At 34.6% G+C, this 25,205-nt stretch overlaps 1 protein-coding gene across 2 annotated transcripts in view; it reads right to left on the bottom strand.

Annotated features, from left to right (window-relative positions):
* The window catches only part of mpp7a (MAGUK p55 scaffold protein 7a), a 117,482-nt gene that overhangs the window by 11,571 nt on the left and 80,706 nt on the right, over positions 1–25,205 (bottom strand). The window contains exons 3-14 of one of the 2 annotated variants that reach the window (XM_062021741.1): positions 23,572–23,690; positions 23,424–23,501; positions 23,190–23,270; positions 13,489–13,620; positions 11,766–11,847; positions 11,502–11,587; positions 9,689–9,763; positions 6,717–6,913; positions 6,529–6,593; positions 3,675–3,695; positions 3,551–3,565; positions 2,899–2,931 (exon numbers count right to left, since the gene is read on the bottom strand). In XM_062021741.1, coding sequence (XP_061877725.1) covers positions 2,899–2,931; positions 3,551–3,565; positions 3,675–3,695; positions 6,529–6,593; positions 6,717–6,913; positions 9,689–9,763; positions 11,502–11,587; positions 11,766–11,847; positions 13,489–13,620; positions 23,190–23,270; positions 23,424–23,501; positions 23,572–23,690 — 984 coding nt within the window. The remainder of the gene's footprint in view (positions 1–2,898; positions 2,932–3,550; positions 3,566–3,674; positions 3,696–6,528; positions 6,594–6,716; positions 6,914–9,688; positions 9,764–11,501; positions 11,588–11,765; positions 11,848–13,488; positions 13,621–23,189; positions 23,271–23,423; positions 23,502–23,571; positions 23,691–25,205) is intronic. The other variant, XM_062021743.1, reaches the window with a different exon arrangement.

Here is a 25,205-nt window from a genome sequence, read left to right as displayed (position 1 = left end):
CGCCCGGGAAAGGGTGGATTGCCATCTCCAAGTTGAGGAGGAGCTCTTGCCCCAAGTGGAGGAGTTCAAGTACCTCGGAGTCTTGCTCACAAGTGAGGGAAGAGTGAATGGTGAGATCGACGATCGGTGCGGCGTCTTCAGTAATGCGGACGCTGTATCGATCTGTTGTGGTGAAGAAGGAGCTGAGCCGGAAGGCAAAGCTCTCAATTTACCGGTCGATCTACGTTCCCATCCTCACCTATGGTCATGAGCTTTGGGTTATGACCGAAAGGACAAGATCACGGGTACAAGCGGCCCAGATGAGTTTCCTCCGCCGGGTGGCGGGGCTCTCCCTTAGAGATAGGGTGAGAAGCTCTGCCATCCGGGAGGAGTTCAAAGTAAAGCTGCTGCTCCTCCACATGGAGAGGAGCCAGATGAGGTGGTTCGGGCATCTGGTCAGTATGCCACCCGAACGCCTCCCTAGGGAGGTGTTTGGGGCACATCCGACCAGTAAGAGGCCACGGGGAAAACCCAGGACAGGTTGGGAAGACTATGTCTCCCGGCTGGCCTGGGAACGCCTCGGGATCCCCCGGGAAGAGCTGGACCAAGTGGCTGGGGAGAGGGAAGCTGGGCTTCTCTACTTAGGCTGCTGCCCCCGCGACCCAACCTCGGATAAGTGGAAGAAAATGGATGGATGGATGGATTTATCCTTTCCGAAAGATCTGTTAACAAGTAAAAGTTTGAAATTGTTCCTCATGGGAAATAATGTAAATCCAATGACTCCCAAAACACTCTTTATAGAGGATAATTATAGTAAAATACATAGAAGCTAATAATAATAATAATATGTAAAATACATATCAATAACGTATAAAAAACGTTTAACACCACTTTTATCCCACGATAAATCGCTTTATGTTTATTTATTTTAATCAATCCAACAAAACAATACACAACAATACCATAATAATGCAATCCAGTTCCAAAACCAAACCCGATCCAGCAACATTCAGAATAGCAATAAACAGAGCAATTTAGTATGTATTGTGTGTGTACACCAGTCAGTATGTATTGTGTGTGTATACCAGTCAGTATGTATTATGTGTGTATACCAGTCAGTGTGTATTATGTGTGTGTACTAGTCAGTATGTATTGTGTGTAGACCAGTCAGTATGTATTGTGTGTGTATACCAGTCAGTGTGTATTATGTGTGTATACCAGTCAGTGTGTATTATGTGTGTATACTAGTCAGTATGTATTGTGTGTAGACCAGTCAGTATGTATTATGTGTGTATACCAGTCAGTGTGTACTATGTGTGTATACCAGTCAGTGTGTATTATGTGTGTATACCAGTCAGTATGTATTATGTGTGTATACCAGTCAGTATGTATTATGTGTGTATACCAGTCAGTGTGTATTATGTGTGTATACCAGTCAGTATGTATTATGTGTGTATACTAGTCAGTATGTATTGTGTGTAGACCAGTCAGTATGTATTATGTGTGTATACCAGTCAGTGTGTACTATGTGTGTATACCAGTCAGTATGTATTACGTGTGTATACCAGTCAGTGTGTATTATGTGTGTATAACAGTCAGTATGTATTATGTGTGTATACCAGTCAGTGTTAATATGTGTGTATACCAGTCAGTATGTATTATGTGTGTATACCAGTCAGTGTGTATTATGTGTGTATACCAGTCAGTGTGTATTACGTGTGTATACCAGTCAGTGTGTATTATGTGTGTATACCAGTCAGTATGTATTGTGTGTGTATACCAGTCAGTATGTATTATGTGTGTATACCAGTCAGTGTGTATTATGTGTGTATACCAGTCAGTGTGCATTATGTGTGTATACCAGTCAGTATGTATTGTGTGTGTATACCAGTCAGTATGTATTATGTGTGTATACCAGTCAGTGTGTATTATGTGTGTATACCAGTCAGTATGCATTGTGTGTGTATACCAGTCAGTATGTATTGTGTGTGTATACCAGTCAGTGTGTATTATGTGTGTATACCAGTCTGTATGTATTAGGTGTGTATACCAGTCAGTATGTATTATGTGTGTATACCAGTCAGTATGTATTATGTGTGTATACCAGTCAGTGTGTACTATGTGTGTATACCAGTCAGTATTTAGTATGTGTGTATACCAGTCAGTGTGTATTATGTGTGTATACCAGTCTGTATGTATTATGTGTGTATACCAGTCAGTGTGTATTATGTGTGTATACCAGTCAGTGTGTATTATGTGTGTATACTAGTCAGTATGTATTATGTGTGTATACCAGTCAGTGTGTATTATGTGTGTATACCAGTCAGTATTTATTATGTGTGTATACCAGTCAGTATGTATTATGTGTAACTACAGGACCAGTATTGTGCCGTTGAAGCAAGACAGTTTATTACATTTTGTGGTAAGGGTCACCCTTACGACATTTTAGCGGAAAAAGTTTTGAAAAAATATGCTTTTTGAAAATTATTAATTTTTAAAATTTTGGGGTAATTTTAGCGAAAAAAAGTTTTAAAAAAATAAACATTTTCTGCCATTTTCGGGTTTTGTCGGGACTCCTGATGAGGTTTTGAGACGTCTCCTACAACTACAGGACCAGTATTGTGCTGTTGAAGCAAGACCATTTTTTAAATATTTGTGTAACGGTCCCCCCTTACAAAATTTTTAAAAAAGTGCAGGAAACATGGCGTGCCCCCTAAATAATTTCCATGCATGTGATTATTGTGCATCAATTAGCTGTAGGAGCAGTCCAAATGTGATGGACAGATAGCATGTAAAATACTTGGTAAAGCCACCATCGCCACCTTGTGGTGAGTACAAAGTCTCAGACTCTGCAGCCACAGGATCAATAAGGGCAAGGAGTAGAAGGAAGAGACAAAGCCAAAAGAAGACACATCTCACCTAAACGGCAGCCGCTAATAAAGTCAGCATCCTCTGGTGATGAGAAGAGGAGGAAAGGAAGGCCAAAAGATCACTTTAGAAGAGTCAGAAATGATAGAAAAATGCATCACCTCCTATCTTATATTCATTGCTTTATGACACAACGGTGTGGATACAACTGATGTTACCTAATGGATCTTTACGAAAAATACAACATTTTTAAAATGTTCCTGAAAAACATTATGACAGTAAAATTACATTTGTGTCCAAATTTGTTTTTAATTCATCGAAATGAATCAAGCAATAGCCTGTGATTAATCATGATTAATCTGAATTAAAAAAAAGAATCACTTGACAGCACCAGTTATTATTACATCATAAAGTAAGCATGTACGACCATATGACAAAATACATTGTTACCCTTTTCGTTTTCTAATGAATTGACCCTCACGTAATAATAATAATCAACTGTAAATTCTATGTATTTGTTTATAAAACTGCATTTTGGAAAATAAGTGTAACTGCAAGTGATTAGTGGTTATTTTTATTCAAAATCTAAGACACAAACAACAAAAAGGGGATTATTGTCGAGCGTCCCAATTGTTACTGTTGTGATGTTTTTGCGTCACATGACAACGTTATGTGGTTATAAATAAAATACAAGTATTAGTACCTTCAATTCCCTCCACTGTGGGAACCATTAAAGGAAAGGGAGAAAAGAAAGTGAGTAAAAGTTAGAGAACATTTTGAATTAAAAAAGGGAGGGAGGAAGAAGAGGCAAGAGAGAAGACACCTACCAGGTTCTACAGGCACGTCATCTTCAAAAAGCAGAACATAATGAGGGTACTAAAGAATCTCACAGTATTGGCAGCAAAGCATAACATGACATTGATCTGATGATCACCTGCAAATGATCAAGTGCCAAATAGAATGCAGTACTTGGCTGCAGCCAGCAGAGGCGCTGTCTGCACACCGCTTCACTCTATTGCGGTTTTTAACGCATAATCTCTATATTTGTGGCCTAAATGTAATATTTTGAACTAAAACATATCAATGCCATACTAGGTGAGGCAAACGCTGTTCGGTGTCGATATATTCCAATACTTTTCAAAACAGAGGGGACCACAAAAAAGATAATTATTGGCTTTATTTTAACAGTGAATTTTAAGATACATTAAATATGTGTTTCTTATTGCAATTAAAGAATAATGTTGTCATGAAATAAGATTATTTATAAGATACTTATAACTTATAACTGACGTATGCAGTAACATATTGTGTCATTTATCTACCTATTATTTTGTCTACATTTTGAGGGACAAACTGTAAAAATGTATTATTAATCTACTTGTTCATTTACTGTAAATATCTGCTTATTTTCTGTTTTAGCAATAATAATAATAATAATAACAAATATATGATTTTTTTTTGTGTAGAATGTTATGTGTGAATGTCCAACATTCACACATATACGATTATGTTGGACATTATGTTGGGCATTCACACAATAATAATAATAGTAATATTAATAATAATAACAAAATAATAAATATATTATTTTTTGGGTGTCCAATCTTATTGTGTGAATGTTGTACATTCACACGATAATAATAATAATTTAAAAAATATATATATTTTTTTGGGTGTAGAATCTTATATTCACACAATAATAATAATAATAAATATATGATTTTTTGGGTGTAGAATCTTATTGTGTGAATGTTCAACATTCACACAATAATAATAATAATAATATTCATAACAATAATAATAGTAAATATATGATTTTTTTGTGTCGAATCGTATTGTGTGAATGTTGATATTCACACAATAATAATAATATTTAATAACAATAATTGTAAATATATATTTTTTTGGGTATAGAATCTTACTGTGTGAATGTTCAACAGTCAATAATAACAGTAAATATATGATTTTTTTGGTGTCGAATCTTATTGTGTGAATGTTGATATTCACACAATAATAATACAAATAATATTTAATAACAATAATAATAAATATATTATTTTTTGGGGTATAGAATCTTATTGTGTGAATGTTCAACATTCACACAATGATGATATTAATAAAAATAATAATAAATATATTATTTTTTTGGTGTTGAACCTTATCGGGTGAATGTTGGACATTCACACAATAATAATAATTTAAAAAATAATAATAATAAATATTATTTTTTTGGGTGTAGAATCTTATATGTGTGAATGTTGGACATTCACACAATAATATTTAATAATGATAACAAATATATATATATATATATGATTTTTTGGGTGTATGAACATTCACACAACAATAATAATAATAATAATAATATTAATACAAAATAAAAATAATAAATATATGATTTTTTTGGTGTCGAATCTTATTGAATGAATGTTGGACATTCACACAATAATAATCATTTAAAAAATAATAATAATACATATTATTTTTTTGGGTGTAGAATCTTATATGTGTGAATGTTGGACATTCACACAATAATATTGAATAATAATAACAAATAAATATATATATATATATATATATATATATATATATATATATATATATATATATATATATATATATATATATATATATATATATATATATATATATATATGATTTTTTGGGTGTATGAACATTCACACAACAATAATAAGAAGAAGAATAATATTAATACAAATAAAAATAATAAATATATGATTTTTTGGTGTCGAATCTTGTTGAGTGAATGTTGGACATTCATACAATAATAATAATTTCTAAAATAATAATAATAAATATTATTTTTTTGGGTGTAGAATCTTATATGTGTGAATGTTGGACATTCACACAATAATATTTAATAATAATAACAAATATAAATATATATATGATTTTTTGGGTGTATGAACATTCACACAATAATAATAATAATAGTAATAATATTAATACAAATAAAAAGAATAAATATATGATTTTTTGGTGTCGAATCTTGTTGTGTGAATGTTGGACATTCACACAATAATAATAATAATAAAAAAACAAATAGTAATAATAAATATGTGATGTTTTGGGTGTACAATCTTATTGTGTGAATGTTGAACAATCACACAATAATAATAATACAAATAATAATAAATATTATTTTTTTTTGGTGTCGAATCTTATTGTGTGAATGTCCAACATTCACAAAATAATAATAAGAATTTAAAAAATATTAATAATAAATATAATTTTTGGACATTCACACAATAATAATAATAAAAAATATAAATATATTATTTTTTTGGGTGCAGAATCTTATTGTGTGAATGTTCAACATTCACTCAATAATAATAATAGCAATAATAATATTAATTAAAAAAAATAAAAATAAAAATATGATTTTTTTGGTGTTGAATCTTGTGTGAATTCAAACAATTAATATAAAATATGTAGGCCAAACACAGTCAGCTTTGTCAGCACATAATATTCCTTTTTGGTCATTTTGAAGTGTAAGATTTTTTTCCTATCAGCCTGAAAGCCAGCGTCCGTTATAGTGGACATTTGTCAACATTCATTAGGGGGACGTTTTATCTGTGAAATGTGCAAGAAATAGACCACAAACAAACGTCCACTGCAGAGGACGATGACAATATCCTATTTCCTAAATTTGATACTTACATGATCGTCGGCTGGAGGACCTCTGGGTGGGGTGCACTGCAGCGGGGCTTCGCAAAGCAAACCTCCTGGAAGGAACAACAACAATGTCGTGACAATAAATGGTAGCGACGGGATGCAGACACACATTCTAGCTGGTTTTAGACCCGGTGCATGAGTCAGGTCCTATTTGGAGTGGAATCATGTCTCACCTCTCCTGGAACTGCTTGGAAGGGATGAGTCCAGCACGGGGGTTCACGTCCCCTTCAAGCCTGGCTTGCCACCACGTTGCATCATCTTGGCTCATGATCTGAAGGACGGAGCCCTTCTGGAAAGACAGTCCGGCTTCTTTACACGGGATGGCCTTGTCGTCTTTCGGCTCGTAGTCGAAGAGCGCCTTCACGAACATCTCAAAGGGAAGAAGGAAAAAAAAAAAAGGACTTATTGCTACTTTGCTGCGCGTTCACTCCGCTGCTGCACACGCTTTTGTATCGACCCAGATTAGGGTTGTCCCGATATCAATATTTTGGTACGGGTACCAAAATGTATTTCGATACTTTTCAATATGACCAATCTAAGTCTAAGACTAGATGTGACCAATCTAAGTCTAAGACTACATCTGTCCAATCTGAGTCTAAGACTAGATCTGACCAATCTAAGTCTAAGACTTGATGTGACCAGTGTAAATCTAAGACTAGATGTGACCAGTCTAAGACTAGATATGACTAATCTAAATCCAAGACTAGATCTGACCAGTCTAAGACTAGATGTGACCAGTCTAAGACTAGATGTGACCAATCTAAATCTAAGACTAGATGTGACTAGTCTAAGACTAGATGGGACCAATCTAAGTCTAAGACTAGATGGGACCCATCTAAGTCTAAGACTAGATGTGACCAATCTAAGTCTAAGACTTGATGTGACCAGTGTAAATCTAAGACTAGATGTGACCAGTCTAAGACTAGATATGACTAATCTAAATCCAAGACTAGATCTGACCAGTCTAAGACTAGATGTGACCAGTCTAACACTAGATGTGACCAATCTAAATCTAAGACTAGATGTGACTAGTCTAAGACTAGATGGGACCAATCTAAGTCTAAGACTAGATGTGACCCATCTAAGTCTAAGACTAGATGTGACCAATCTAAGTCTAAGACTAGATGTGACCAATCTAAGTCTAAGACTAGATGTGACCAATCTAAGTCTAAGACTAGATCTGACCAACCTAAGTCTAAGACTAGATGTGACCCATCTAAGTCTAAGACTAGATGTGACCAATCTAAGTCTAAGACTAGATGTGACCCATCTAAGTCTAAGACTAGATGTGACTAATCGAAGTCTAAGACTAGATGTGACCAATCTAAGTCTAAGACTAGATGTGACCAATCTAAGTCTAAGACTAGATGTGACCAATCTAAGTCTAAGACTAGATGTGACCAATCTAAGTCTAAGACTAGATGTGATCAATCTAAGTCTAAGACTAGATGTGACCAATCTAAGTCTAAGACTAGATGTGACCAATCTAAGTCTAAGACTAGATGTGACCCATCTAAGTCTAAGACTATATGTGACCAACCTCAGTCTAAGACTAGATGTGACCAATCTAAGTCTAAGACTAGATGTGACCAGTCTAAGACTAGATGTGACCAATCTAAATCTAAGACTAGATGTGACCAATCTAAGTCTAAGACTAGATGTGACCAATCTAAGTCTAAGACTAGATGTGACCAGTCCAAGACTAGATGTGACCAATCTAAATCTAAGATAAGATGTGACCAATCTAAGTCAAAGACTAGATGAGACCAATCTAAGTCTAAGATTAGATGTGACCCATCTAAGTCTAAGACTACATCTGACCAATCTAAGTCTAAGACTAGATGTGACCAATCTAAGTCTAAGACTAGATGTGACCAATCTAAGTCTAAGACTAGATGTGACCCATCTAAGTCTAAGACTAGATGTGACCCATCTAAGTCTAAGACTAGATGTGACCAATCTAAGTCTAAGACTAGATGTGACTAATCGAAGTCTAAGACTAGATGTGACCAATCTAAGTCTAAGACTAGATGTGACCAATCTAAGTCTAAGACTAGATGTGACCAATCTAAGTCTAAGACTAGATGTGACCAATCTAAGTCTAAGACTAGATGTGACCAGTCTAAGACTAGATGTGACCAATCTAAATCTAAGAGTAGATGTGACCAATCTAAGTCTAAGACTAGATGTGACCAATCTAAGTCTAAGACTAGATGTGACAAATCGAAGTCTAAGATAAGATGTGACCAATCTAAGTCTAAGACTAGATGTGACAAATCGAAGTCTAAGATAAGATGTGACCAATCTAAGTCTAAGACTAGATGTGACCAATCTAAGTCTAAGACTAGATGTGACCCATCTAAGTCTAAGACTAGATGTGACCAACATAAGTCTAAGACTAGATGTGACCCATCTAAGTCTAAGACTAGATCTGACCAGTCTAAGACTAGATGTGACAAATCTAAGTCTAAGACTAGATCTGACCAATCTAAGTCTAAGGCCAGATCTGACCAATCTAAGTCTATGAGCATGAACTGATGAAGTCTACTCAGGTGAGCGGCAAAACATCTTCTAAGACCAACTAAACAGTCCAGTTTGGAACGATTGAACGCCCTGAGACCACAATGACCTGAGACCACAATGACCTGAGACCACAATGACCTGAGACCACAATGACCTGAGACTACAACGCCCTGAGACTACAACGACCTGAGACTACAATGACCTGAGACCACAATGACCTGAGACTACAATGACCTTAGGCCACAATGACCTGAGACCACAATGACATGAGACTACAATGACCTTAGGCCACAATGACCTGAGACCACAATGACATGAGACTACAATGACCTTAGGCCACAATGACCTGAGACCACAATGACATGAGACTACAATGACCTGAGACTACAACGACGTCTTGCGAGCCAATTGGAAGACGTCGGTGGACCGCTATTGGCTGCAGCCCGTAGTTTGGAGACCCTTGTCTTAAATAAATATATAAGTACACTTAAGCTAGGAAGTCAGGTTGCCAGTGTGTTGCTAAACGTGTACTATCAACATTACCCAGAAGGCCTTGCGCCATAGACGGCAACAGGAAGTGGGTGGAGAGATTCAACTGAGTCGGTTGGTGAATATGTTCTACCTTTGGCTCCTTGGTCGCAAGTTCGTCTTGGACCGCGGGGACGACCTTGAAGGTGATGGCGCCTTGTGACTGACCCTGAATATTAGGGGACAAAAGATACAAATTATTTATTTCGGTCATATAATCAACCATCGACCATTTTGTGTGAGCAGTTTAACAGTACAGATGATACATATTTAACAATCAGACACATTTATACACAAAAACTAAAGACAAAGAATGACCGAAAAATGAATAGCTTATATTTGCCTATCCTTTACCTTCACTGAAAACAAGATTACCTGGAACATCAACGTTAAAAAAAAATCAATGGGATGAAAGTAGGGTTGAAAACTTTGAATATTCCCGGAATTTTGCCACCCTAGATGAAAGTAATTGTTACTATATTTTTCAATAATTTCACCTTTCCATGCTTTCTTAAACCTTAACAAAGAAGTACATGTCTTCAGCTCATCACTGAGCTTCTTCCACCATTTAACTCCTAAAACTGAAACACATTTGTATTTTAATATTCCTTCTTACTTTACCTATTTCAAAAAATCAATATCCCCTGTGAATTCTAGTTTTCTCCCCTTAATTTAAAATAACCTAAGAATACAAGCTGGAAGGCTGTTGTTCATCATTTTCATTGCTTATAAAAACACAATATCAGACCATTTTAACCCATTAGAACTTATAAATAATGGATTGGTATGTTCATAGTAGCACGCTTTGTGTATTATTCTAATGACCCCTTTTTGAAGTTGAATTATTGGCTCTATGTTTGTTTTATAACCTCGACGAAATCACAAGGCCCCCCAGCACATTCCGTCGCGTATTGTGCGTACTGGAAGCTGCTTTGCATGATGTGTGTGACCACTCCTTTTAGAGGCGGCCTCAGTGATGTACCCAGGGACCTCCCAAATAAATAGAGGAGCACGTGGGCTGGACTTCAGCGTGTAGTTTGGCTCTGTAACTAGAGTACAGCCCAAAACGTCTCTCCCCATTGAGCCAAATTGTACTCTGTCTCTGCATGATTCCTTGCTTCTTGCCTGTTTAATAGATGTCATCAGTGTTTGAACCTGACACCCGTTCATTCCCATATATTCCCATTAATTCCCATGGACGGTGTCCAACTTTGAATAATCCAAAAAATTGTCAATATTTCCAAACTTCCCGAGCTTAACTTCCCTTGGTAAATTTTCGGAAAGTTTCCGGAAATTTACCGGAAAGCTTCCACCCCTTTGCAACCCTAGTAGCACGCTTTGTGTATTATTCTAACGACCCTTTTTTGAAGTTGAATTATTGGGTCTACGTTTGTTTTATAAACATTTCCCCAAACCTCAACACAATATGTTAAATACGGAAAAATAAAAGAATAAGAGTCAGGGCGAAATCTCGAGCTCAAGCACATTTGCATTCTGAATAATCACGTATTGTGTCTACCTGGGGCTGCTTGCGTAATATGTGACTCCTCCCCCTAGAAGCAGCCTCAGTGATGTTAACTAGGGAACTCCTGAATAAATAGAGGAGCGTGTGGTACTGTCCCTCAGAGGGTGGTGGGAGACTCTAACTGAGTGTGCAGCCCACTACCTTTCTCCTCATGAGCAAAATTGAACTGTCTCTGCCTGATTCCTTAGTTCTTGTCTCGTTTAATAGATAGTTCGGTGTTTGAACCTGACAAATAAACAAGGACACATTCTATATGCTCCATTATGGGAACGTACCACCACACTACAGAACTTTCCAAAGGCAGGGGTGTAGATGGAGGGCAGATATTAGAAGGAATAGACGACTGGATGAGACGAGAAGTGCTCTTTTAGACAAATCTTACCAGAATACGAATAATTTCCTCTGGTTTCTTGTCATCCACAGGGATGCCGTTGACCTCCTTCAGTTCGTCGCCGACGTGAATGAGACCTATCGGGAAACACGGGATGGGAGTTACCCGTTTGGCAGGGTGGGTTAGTCAATCAATCAATCAATCAAAGTTGACTTATATAGCCCTGAATCACGAGTGTCTCAAAGGGCTGCACAAGCCACAAGGACATCCTCGGTTCAGATCCCACATAGTAACAAGGAAGATATTGGAACCCACCACTTCTGTCTGCCGCCCCTCCTCTCATGACCCGGGCCACCAGGATGGCTCCTGTGTTGTTGTCCTGCTTTATGGTTGCCCCCTACAAACAATTCAATGTTAGCCATTTTTTTGTTGGAGTCAACCTGTTGCCCCGTTGTTTGTCTGTCCTAAGTTCCCGGATGGTGAAATGATTTGACGCAATATTCGTCCATCCATTTTCTTCTGCCGCTTATCCGAGGTCATGGTCTCCCCAACGTGTCCACTACCCTGTTCCGGGCGTAAACCCTGGACTTGGAGGTATTTGACGCAATAAATCATATCTTAACATAAGTTAGAGCGTTATGGCATCAGGGGGTTGGTCTTGAACTGGGTAAGAAGCTACTTGACCAAAAATGTTGGAATCTAGGCCGGGGGTCGGCAACCCGAAATGTTGAAAGAGCCATATTGGACCAAAAGTACAACAAATTAATCTGTCTGGAGCCGCAAAAAAATAAAAGCCTTATATGAGTGTTATAATGAAGGCAACACGTGATGTAAGTGTCTATATTAGTTATATTAGCCTACTATCAAAATGACATTAAAAGTCTTATATAAGTGTTATAATGAAGGCAACACATGTTGTAAGTGTCTATATTAGCCTACTATCAAAATGACTTTAAAAGCCTTATATAAGTGTTATAATGAAGACAACACATGATGTAAGTGTCTATAATAGCCTACTATCAAAATGACTTTAAAATTCTTATATAAGTGTTATAATGAAGACAACACATGATGTAAGTGTCTATATTAGCTATATTAGCCTACTATCAAAATGACTTTAAAATTCTTATATAAGTGTTATAATGAAGACAACACATGATGTAAGTGTCTATATTAGCCTACTATGAAAATAACTTTAAAAGTCTTATATAAGTGTTATAATGAAGACAACACATGATGTAAGTGTCTATATTAGCCTACTATCAAAATAACTTTAAAAGTCTTATATAAGTGTTATAATGAAGGCAACACATGATGTGTCTATATTAGCCTACTATCAAAATGACTTTAAAAGTCTTATATAAGTGTTATAATGAAGACAACACATGATGTAAGTGTCTATATTAGCTATATTAGCCTACTATCAAAATGACTTTAAAAGTCGTATATAAGTGTTATAATGAAGGCAACACATGATGTAAGTGTCTATATTAGCCTACTATCAAAATGACTTTAAAAGTCTTACATAAGAGTTATAATGAAGACAACACATGATGTAAGTGTCTATATTAGTTATATTAGCCTACTATCAAAATGACTTTAAAAGTCTTACATAAGAGTTATAATGAAGACAACACATGATGTAAGTGTCTATATTAGTTATATTAGCCTACTATCAAAATGACTTTAAAAGTCTTACATAAGAGTTATAATGAAGACAACACATGATGTAAGTGTCTATATTAGTTATATTAGCCTACTATCAAAATGACTATGTGTCGCAGGCTGACGCAAATCTTCGTTGACAGAAATGTTGAAATGTAATATTTATTCGACACATTTTTACAACGTTGTAAAACATGAGTAAAACACTTCAGAGGGTGAGATAACTCCTGGAACATTTCTTCGACTTATCCCGTTGAAATGTCCACTGCGGAGGACATTCCTACTTTACATGGACATGTACAAGCAGACTTCCCAGGTCAGAGATTGGAAATGAACGGTGATGAAAAGTGCAAAAGACGATGAAAGGACTCACCAGAGGCTCCTTGTTTTTAACCAGTCTTATGATCTTCACAGAGTCCTCACCCTGCTGTGGGCCCAAGATCAGCGGAGGTAGTTCGGGGTCGTAGCACTTCTGTGCAACCGTGTCGTGGACGCACAGGAGACTCTGGGGAGGAAGGGAGGATAAAAACGCTGAAATGGATTTTAAAAGTAGGGATGTCCGATAATGGCTTTTTGCCGATATTCGGTATTCTGATATTGTTCAACTCTTTAATTACAGATACTGATATCAACCGATACGATATCGACAGATACCGATATCAACCGATACCGATATATACAGTCGTGGAATTAACACTTTATTATGCCTAATTAATTTAATCAAAAAACAAACAAAAAAACAACGATACCGATAACAAAAAAATCGATACCGATAATTTCCGATACTACATTTTAAAGCATTTATCGGCCGATAATATCGACCGATACCAACCGTTACCGATATATACAGTCGTGGAATTAACACTTTATTATGCCTAATTAATTTAATCAAAAAACAAAAACAAAACAAAAAAACAACGATACCGATAACAAAAAAATCGATACCGATAATTTCCGATATTACATTTTAAAGCATTTATCGGCCGATAATATCGACCGATACCGATATCAACTGTTACCGATATATACAGTCGTGGAATTAACACTTTATTATACCTAATTAATTTAATTCAAAAAAATAAAATAAAAATAAAAAACGATACCGATAACAAAAAAATTTATTAATTACAGATACTGATATCAACCGATACGATATCGACAGATACCGATATCAACCGATACCGATATATACAGTCGTGGAATTAACACTTTATTATGCCTAATTAATTTAATCAAAAAACAAAAAACAAACAAAAAAAACAACGATACCGATAACAAAAAAATCGATACCGATAATTTCCGATATTACATTTTAAAGCATTTATCGGCCGATAATATCGACCGATACCAACCGTTACCGATATATACAGTCGTGGAATTAACACTTTATTATGCCTAATTAATTTAATCAAAAAACAAAAACAAACAAAAAAAAAACAACGATGCCGATAACAAAAAAATCGATACCGATCATTTCCGATATTACATTTGAAAGCATTTATCGGCCGATAATATCGACTGATACCAACCGTTACCGATATATACAGTCGTGGAATTAACACTTTATTATGCCTAATTAATTCAATACATTTTTTTTTAAAAAAACAACGATACCGATAACAAAAAAATCGATACCGATAATTTCCGATATTACATTTTAAAGCATTTATCGGCCGATAATATCGACCGATACCGATATCAACCGTTACCGATATATACAGTCGTGGAATTAACACTTTATTATGCCTAATTAATTTAATTTAAAAAAATAAAATAAAAATAAAAAACGATACCGATAACAAAAAAATTAATTAATTACAGATACTGATATCAACCAATACGATATCGACAGATACCGATATCAACCGATACCGATATATACAGTCGTGGAATTAACACTTTATTATGCCTAATTAATTTAATCAAAAAACAAAAAACAAACAAAAAAAACAACGATACCGATAACAAAAAAATCGATAGCGATAATTTCCGATATTACATTTTAAAGCATTTATCGTCCGATAATATCGACCGATACCAACCGTTACCGATATATACAGTCGTGGAATTAACACTTTATTATGCCTAATTAATTTAATCAAAAAAACAAAAAAACAAAACAAAACAACGATACCGATAACAAAAAAATCGATACCGATAATTTCCGATATTACATTTTAAAGCATTTATCGGCCGATAATATCGACCGATACCAACCGTTACCGATACATACAGTCGTGGAATTAACACTTTTTTATGCCTAATTAATTTAATCAAAAAACAAAAAAATAAACAACGATACCGATAACAAAAAAATCGATACCGATCATTTCCGATATTACATTTTAAAGCATTTATCGGCCCATAATATCGACCGATACCAACCGTTACCGATATGTACAGTCGTGGAATTAACACTTTATTATGCCTAATTAATTTAATCAAAAAACAAAAAAAACAACAAAAAACAACGATACCGATAACAAAAAAATCGATACCGATAATTTCCGATATTACATTTTAAAGCATTTATCGGCCGATAATATCGACCGATACCGATATCAACCGTTACCGATATATACAGTCGTGGAATTAACACATTATTATGCCTAATTAATTTAATCAAAAAACAAAAAACAAAAACAAAAACAACGATACCGATAACAAAAAAATCGATACCGATAATTTCCGATATTACATTTTAAAGCATTTATCGGCCGATAATATCGACCGATACCGATATCAACCGTTACCGATATATACAGTCGTGGAATTAACACTTTATTATGCCTAATTATTTTAATCAAAAAACAAAACAAAAAAAACAAAACAACGATACCGATAACAAAAAAATCGATACCGATAATTTCCGATATTACATTTTAAAGCATTTATCGTCCAATAATATCGACCGATACCAACCGTTACCGATATATACAGTCGTGGAATTAACACTTTATTATGCCTAATTAATTTAATTTAAAAAAATAAAATAAAAATAAAAAGCGATACCGATAACAAAAAAATCGATACCGATAATTTCCGATATTACATTTTAAAGCATTTATCGGCCGATAATATCGACCGATACCGATATCAACCGTTACCGATATATACAGTCGTGGAATTAACACTTTATTATGCCTAATTAATTTAATTTTAAAAAATAAAATAAAAATAAAAAACGATACCGATAACAAAAAAATCAATACCGATAATTTCCGATATTACATTTTAAAGCATTTATCGGCCGATAATATCGACCGATACCGATATCAACCGTTACGATATATACAGTCGTGGAATTAACACTTTATTATGCCTAATTAATTTAATCAAAAAAACAAAAAAACAAAACAAAACAACGATACCGATAACAAAAAAAATCGATACCGATAATTTCCGATATTACATTTTAAAGCATTTATCGGCCGATAATATCGACCGATACCAACCGTTACCGATACATACAGTCGTGGAATTAACACTTTATTATGCCTAATTAATTTAATCAAAAAACAAAAAAATAAACAACGATACCGATAACAAAAAAATCGATACCGATCATTTCCGATATTACATTTTAAAGCATTTATCGGCCCATAATATCGACCGATACCAACCGTTACCGATATGTACAGTCGTGGAATTAACACTTTATTATGCCTAATTAATTTAATCAAAAAACAAAAAAAACAACAAAAAACAACGATACCGATAACAAAAAAATCGATACCGATAATTTCCGATATTACATTTTAAAGCATTTATCGGCCGATAATATCGACCGATACCGATATCAACCGTTACCGATATATACAGTCGTGGAATTAACACATTATTATGCCTAATTAATTTAATCAAAAAACAAAAAACAAACACAAAAACAACGATACCGATAACAAAAAAATCGATACCGATAATTTCCGATATTACATTTTAAAGCATTTATCGGCCGATAATATCGACCGATACCGATATCAACCGTTACCGATATATACAGTCGTGGAATTAACACTTTATTATGCCTAATTAATTTAATCAAAAAACAAAACAAAAAAAACAAAACAACGATACCGATAACAAAAAAATCGATACCGATAATTTCCGATATTACATTTTAAAGCATTTATCGTCCAATAATATCGACCGATACCAACCGTTACCGATATATACAGTCGTGGAATTAACACTTTATTATGCCTAATTAATTTAATTTAAAAAAATAAAATAAAAATAAAAAGCGATACCGATAACAAAAAAATCGATACCGATAATTTCCGATATTACATTTTAAAGCATTTATCGGCCGATAATATCGACCGATACCGATATCAACCGTTACCGATATATACAGTCGTGGAATTAACACTTTATTATGCCTAATTAATTTAATTTTAAAAAATTAAATAAAAATAAAAAACGATACCGATAACAAAAAAATCAATACCGATAATTTCCGATATTACATTTTAAAGCATTTATCGGCCGATAATATCGACCGATACCGATATCAACCGTTACGATATATACAGTCGTGGAATTAACACTTTATTATGCCTAATTAATTTAATTTAAAAAAATAAAATTAAAATAAAAAACGATACCGATAACAAAAAAATCGATACCGATAATTTCCGATATTACATTTTAAAGCATTTATCGTCCAATAATATCGACCGATATCAACCGTTACCGATATATACAGTCGTGGAATTAACACTTTATTATGCCTAATTAATTTAATTTTAAAAAATAAAATAAAAATAAAAAACGATACCGATAACAAAAAAATCAATACCGATAATTTCCGATATTACATTTTAAAGCATTTATCGGCCGATAATATCGACCGATACCGATATCAACCGTTACCGATATATACAGTCGTGGAATTAACACTTTATTATGCCTAATTAATTTAATTTAAAAAAATAAAATAAAAATAAAAAATACGGAGCCCCTAAAGGGACATGGGAATTTATTTTTTTTTAGACATGTATCTCGTGGCCACGAGAAAGTATCTCGTGGCCACGAGAAACTTTCTCGTGGCCACGAGAAACTTTTTATTAAAAAAAAAAAAAAAAAAAAAAAAATTAATATTTTTTTTTTTTTTTTTTTTTTTAATAAAAAGTTTCTCGTGGCCACGAGAAACTTTCTCGTGGCCACGAGAAAGCATTGGATGCGTGCTGATGGTTTAGTGTGTGTTAAAATGGCAGTTTAGGAGTTAATATGGCTGTATTTCCAGATAGGACTTTCCCCCATGTGTGTTGTGGCAAAATGTGAATGCTTGATTAGTAGGTGTGAGACAAACACTTTATCTTCCTGGTTATTGTAACGCTACGTGTTTGACATTATTTAAGACTTTATCATGCCCGGGAAAGGACAGTTTTCCTCTTCTGTGGCTGTGGGGGGGTGGGCGTGGCTTGCGGACCTGCAGGGAAGCGGAGTGTGTCAGTTAGTCCGATGTTGATGTGATCAAACTTCTTTCTTGCTTGGAAGATACACACACAATTGTAACTGTTATTTCTTCCTGCAAATAATAAATATGTACAACGTGTTTGGATGTATTCATTTATGTAAAATTGTCATTAAATGTAATATTGCCTGACAAAAAGTGATACGACGTACGTAATATTTTGATATTTACAAATCGCATATTTACACACGCGCATCTGACTAGAATACCCTTATGTGCATTACATATATCAACATCAACTACCTACTGTACTGTTTACTTGTTGAAATACCCTTTTTAGAACAAATATCTACCCACATAATTTATATGTGTATATATAATATATATATATGTGTATGTATGTATATGCATATATATATATATATATGTATGTATGTGTATTACTGTAACTTGTTCTTAAAAATAGTAGTTATTTTGTTTGTCAAATTTAGTGTTTGTGTGTATATATGTATACTGTATATATTTATGTGTTTCTTCCTATACAGTATACATATATATATATATATATATATATATATATATATATATATATATATATATATATATATATATATATATATATATATATATATATATATATACATATACATATACATATACATATATATATATATATATATATATATATATATATATATATAGATAGATACACATACATACATATATATATATATATAGATACACATACATACATATATATATATATATATGCATATACATACATACACATATATATATATTATATATACACATATAAATTATGTGGGTAGATATTTGTTCTAAAAAGGGTATTTCAACAAGTAAACAGTACAGTAGGTAGTTGATGTTGATATATGTAATGCACATAAGGGTATTCTAGTCAGATGCGCGTGTGTAAATATGCGATGTGTAAATATCAAAATATTACGTACGTCGTATCACTTTTTGTCAGGCAATATTACATTTAATGACAATTTTACATAAATGAATACATCCAAACACGTTGTACATATTTATTATTTGCAGGAAGAAATAACAGTTACAATTGTGTGTGTATCTTCCAAGCAAGAAAGAAGTTTGATCACATCAACATGGGACTAACTGACACACTCCGCTTCGCTGCAGGTCCGCAAGCCACGCCCACCCCCCACAGCCACAGAAGAGGAAAACTGTCCTTTCCCGGGCATGATCAAGTCTTAAATAATGTCAAACACGTAGCGTTACAATAACCAGGAAGATAAAGTGTTTGTCTCACACCTACTAATCAAGCATTCACATTTTGCCACAACACACATGGGGGAAAGTCCTATCTGGAAATACAGCCATATTAACTCCTAAACTGCCATTTTAACACACACTAAACCATCAGCACGCATCCAATGCTTTCTCGTGGCCACGAGAAACTTTTTATTAAAAAAAAAAAAAAATATTAATTTTTTTTTTTTTTTTTTAATAAAAAGTTTCTCGTGGCCACGAGAAAGTTTCTCGTGGCCACGAGATACTTTCTCGTGGCCACGAGATACATGTCTAAAAAAAAAAAAATTCCCATGTCCCTTTAGGGGCTCCGTAAAAAAACGATAACGATAACAAAAAAATCAATACCGATAATTTCCGATATTACATTTTAAAGCATTTATCGTCCGATAATATCGGCCGATACCGATATCAACCGTTACCGATATATACAGTCGTGGAATTAACACTTTATTATGCCTAATTAATTTAATTTTAAAAAATAAAATAAAAATAAAAAACGATACCGATAACAAAAAAATCAATACCGATAATTTCCGATATTACATTTTAAAGCATTTATCGGCCGATAATATCGACCGATACCGATATCAACCGTTACCGATATATACAGTCGTGGAATTAACACTTTATTTTGCCTAATTAATTTAATTTAAAAAAATAAAATAAAAATAAAAAACGATACCGATAACAAAAAAATCAATACCGATAATTTCCGATATTACATTTTAAAGCATTTATCGTCCGATAATATCGGCCGATACCGATATCAACCGTTACCGATATATACAGTCGTGGAATTAACACTTTATTATGCCTAATTAATTTAATTTTAAAAAATAAAATAAAAATAAAAAACGATACCGATAACAAAAAAATCAATACCGATAATTTCCGATATTACATTTTAAAGCATTTATCGGCCGATAATATCGACCGATACCGATATCAACCGTTACCGATATATACAGTCGTGGAATTAACACTTTATTTTGCCTAATTAATTTAATTTAAAAAAATAAAATAAAAATAAAAAACGATACCGATAACAAAAAAATCAATACCGATAATTTCCGATATTACATTTTAAAGCATTTATCGTCCGATAATATCGGCCTACTTAAAAGGGGTCCTCTCCTGCATACTGGCATAATTCACCACCTGACACAAACTCTCAGGGCCAAACAGCACACGCTAAACAGCGGGTGCAAAACCATTTTAAAAAAGTGTGTATTATTATTAGAAGTGTTGCCTGTGATCTACTAAAACTGTGTACAATCAGAAAGTGGTGCACACCGCCTTCTTTGAATGAGGATGTTGTGTGTACATGTTGTGTGGCATCACCACCGAGACACTCACTCACTGCACACTCATGTTGTCATGCTGCCACCTTTGGTGTTGCGCTATGTTTAGTTTAGTTTAGTTTATTAAGGATCCCCATTGGTCTACACCGCAGTGGAGACTATTCTTCCTGGGGTCCAGACAAAAAACATCACACAATCACAAAACAAAAGGTTCAAATGCAGTACAACATGATCAAATAATAAAATGTTGTAATACAAAAATAGCAACAATGTTTTCTAATAAGCAGGAGACATTTCCCAGCAGGCACAAGACGTTAAAACAATGTTGAGTTCATGTTGAATTAGGTCCTGAAGTTTGGCAACACAAAAACAACATTGAAACAACATGCTTTTTGACAACGTTTATTTAATGTCAGGTTGTATTCATTGACCAATATTCTACAACACAAATCTAACGTTGAAACAACATGCTTTTTGACGACGTTTAATCAATGTCAAGTTGTGACGTTGATTTGACCGTTGAATTTTGGTCATTTTCCAACCAATATTCTACAACACAAATACAACGTTGAAACAACATGCTTTTTGACAACGTGTATTCAATGTCAGGTTCTGACGTTGATTTGACCGTTGAAATTTGGTCATTTTACCAACCAATATTCTACAACACAAATACAACGTTGAAACAACATGCTTTTTGATGACATTTAATTAATGTCAGGTTAAGACATTGATTTGACCATTGAATTTTGGTCATTTCCCAACTAATATTCTACAACACAAATACAACGTTGAAACAACATACTTTTTGACGACGTTTAATCAATGTTGTGTTCTGACGTTAATTTGATCATTGAAATTTGGTCATTTTTTAAGCAATATTCTACAACACAAACCTAACGTTGAAACAACATGCTTTTTGACGACGTTTAATCAATGTCAAGTTGTGACGTTGATTTGACTATTGAATTTTGGTCATTTCTCAACCAATATTCTACCACACAAATACAACGTTAAAACAAAACATGCTTTTTGACAACGTTTATTCAATGTCAGGTTCTGACGTTGATTTGACCGTTGAAATTTGGTCATTTTACCAACCAATATTCTACAACACAAATACAATGTTGAAACAACATGCTTTTTGATGACATTTAATTAATGTCAGGTTAAGACATTGATTTGACCATTGAATTTTGGTCATTTCCCAACTAATATTCTACAACACAAATACAACGTTGAAACAACATGCTTTTTGACGACGTTTAATCAATGTTGGGTTCTGACGTTGATTTCACCATTGAATTTTGGTCATTTCCCAACCAATATTCTACCACACAAATACAACGTTAAAACAAAACATGCTTTTTGACAACGTTTATTCAATGTCAGGTTCTGACGTTGATTTGAACGTTGAATTTTGGTCATTTTCCAACCAATATTCCACAACACAAATACAACGTTGAAACAACGTGCATTCAATGTCAGGTTCTGACGTTGATTTGACCGTTGAAATTTGGTCATTTTACCAACCAATATTCTACAACACAAATACAACGTTGAAACAACATGCTTTTTGATGACATTTAATTAATGTCAGGTTAAGACATTGATTTGACCATTGAATTTTGGTCATTTCCCAACTAATATTCTACAACACAAATACAACGTTGAAACAACATGCTTTTTGACGACGTTTAATCAATGTTGGGTTCTGACGTTGATTTGACCATTGAATTTTGGTCATTTCCCAACCAATATTCTACCACACAAATACAACGTTAAAACAAAACATGCTTTTTGACGACGTTTATTCAATGTCAGGTTGTGACGTTGATTTGACCGTTGGAATTTGGTCATTTCCCAACCAACAACGTGGATCCAACGTCGCATATCAATGTTGCTTCAATGTACAAATACGACTATTTTGCAACGTTGCTTCAAAGTCAGTTTTTAAAGGACATGTACGTGTAGTCAGCGTTGCAGCAATGTCTCGTGCATGCTGGGTTACCACTTTTTACGGGCATTTTAGTATTTTCCAAAAGGCACAATCCTCACCTTTAAATGAGGCGTGTCCAGTAGCTTGAGGAGCTCTTTAAGTTCTCCACCAACTGACTTCCCTTGAAGTTCCTTCAGCAACTGAAACAGTGACGACAAAACATTTATCGGCAACATCAACTTAACGAAGGTGTGCAACCACTTACTTCAGTCGGCAACATCAATTTAATGAAGGTGTGCAACCACTTACTTCAGTAGGCAACATCAACTTAACGAAGGTGTGCAACCACTTACTTCAGTCGGCAACATGGCCGCACTGTCCAAGACGGGTGTGGGTTTGCTCTCTTCATATTGCCGCAGTCTTTCGTGGATCTGTTTGGTAGCACAGTAGGTGACATTGAAACGTTGGTAGATAAACGTGATAACCTTGCTAGTATTTTGCCTTGAACAACGACTGCAGGCTTTTCTCCCCGAACATGTGCTGAAGGAAAGTCTTGTCCTCCGGCTGGCCGACACAAGGCTGCAGTTTTGAAGGCAGCGCTGCCAGCAGCTCATGCAGACCTGGTAGGAAGAAGAGCACACATCATTGCCTAAAATCTGTATCGGTGTATTTACTGCAGCCTCCTGTGATAATGACATATATCACAACATATTGATCATAAAACCATTTAAAAGGGGGTTGCAAAGGCTCCTAATTGAGGTATGCGCTCACTTATTGCATCATTCACAGTTGTATTATTTTCTCAAAACTATTATTAATGTAATTGTTCATTTCTGATATAACATGAGCACTTCTGTTAAAACTTAATAAGCACTTATTCAATGTCCTAAGTGTCCCAATACTTTTGTCCAGTGTTAGTCCTTAGTGTCCCAATAATTTTGTCTAGTGTTAGTCCTTAGTGTCCCAATACTTTTGTCCAGTGTTAGTCCTAAGTGTCCAAATACTTTTGTCCAGTGTTAGTCCTTAGTGTCCCAATACTTTTGTCCAGTGTTAGTCCTTAGTGTCCCAATACTTTTGTCCAGTGTTAGTCCTAAGTGTCCAAATACTTTTGTCCAGTGTTAGTCCTTAGTGTCCCAATACTTTTGTCCAGTGTTAGTCCTTAGTGTCCCAATACTTTTGTCCAGTGTTAGTCCTTAGTGTCCCAATACTTTTGTCCAGTGTTAGTCCTTAGTGTCCCAATACTTTTGTCCAGTGTTAGTCCTTAGTGTCCCAATACTTTTGTCCAGTGTTAGTCCTTAGTGTCCCAATACTTTTGTCCAGTGTTAGTCCTTAGTGTCCCAATACTTTTGTCCAGTGTTAGTCCTTAGTGTCCCAATACTTTTGTCCAGTGTTAGTCCTTAGTGTCCCAATACTTTTGTCCAGTGTTAGTCCTTAGTGTCCCAATACTTTTGTCCAGTGTTAGTCTTTAGTGTCCCAATACTTTTGTCCAGTGTTAGTCCTTAGTGTCCCAATACTTTTGTCCAGTGTTAGTCCTTAGTGTCCCAATACTTTTGTCCAGTGTTATTCCTTAGTGTCCCAATACTTTTGTCCAGTGTTAGTCCTTAGTGTCCCAATACTTTTGTCCAGTGTAAGTTTTTAGTGTCCCAATACTTTTGTCCAGTGTTAGTCGTTAGTGTCCCAATACTTTTGTCCAGTGTAAGTCCTTAGTGTCCCAATACTTTTGTCCAGTGTTAGTCCTTAGTGTCCCAATACTTTTGTCCAGTGTTAGTCCTTAGTGTCCCAATACTTTTGTCCAGTGTTAGTCCTTAGTGTCCCAATACTTTTGTCTAGGTGTCCCAATAATTTTGTCTAGTGTTAGTCCTTAGTGTCCCAATACTTTTGTCCAGTGTTAGTCCTTAGTGTCCCAATAATTTTGTCTAGTGTTAGTCCTTAGTGTCCCAATACTTTTGTCCAGTGTTAGTCCTAAGTGTCCAAATACTTTTGTCCAGTGTTAGTCCTAAGTGTCCAAATACTTTTGTCCAGTGTTAGTCGTTAGTGTCCCAATACTTTTGTCCAGTGTTAGTCCTTAGTGTCCCAATACTTTTGTCCAGTGTTAGTCCTTAGTGTCCCAATACTTTTGTCCAGTGTTAGTCCTT

This window comes from Entelurus aequoreus, linkage group LG15, assembly GCF_033978785.1.
Source record: "Entelurus aequoreus isolate RoL-2023_Sb linkage group LG15, RoL_Eaeq_v1.1, whole genome shotgun sequence".
In the NCBI taxonomy this organism is placed as follows: domain Eukaryota; kingdom Metazoa; phylum Chordata; class Actinopteri; order Syngnathiformes; family Syngnathidae; genus Entelurus; species Entelurus aequoreus.
This window is presented reverse-complemented; position numbering and strand designations above follow the sequence as displayed.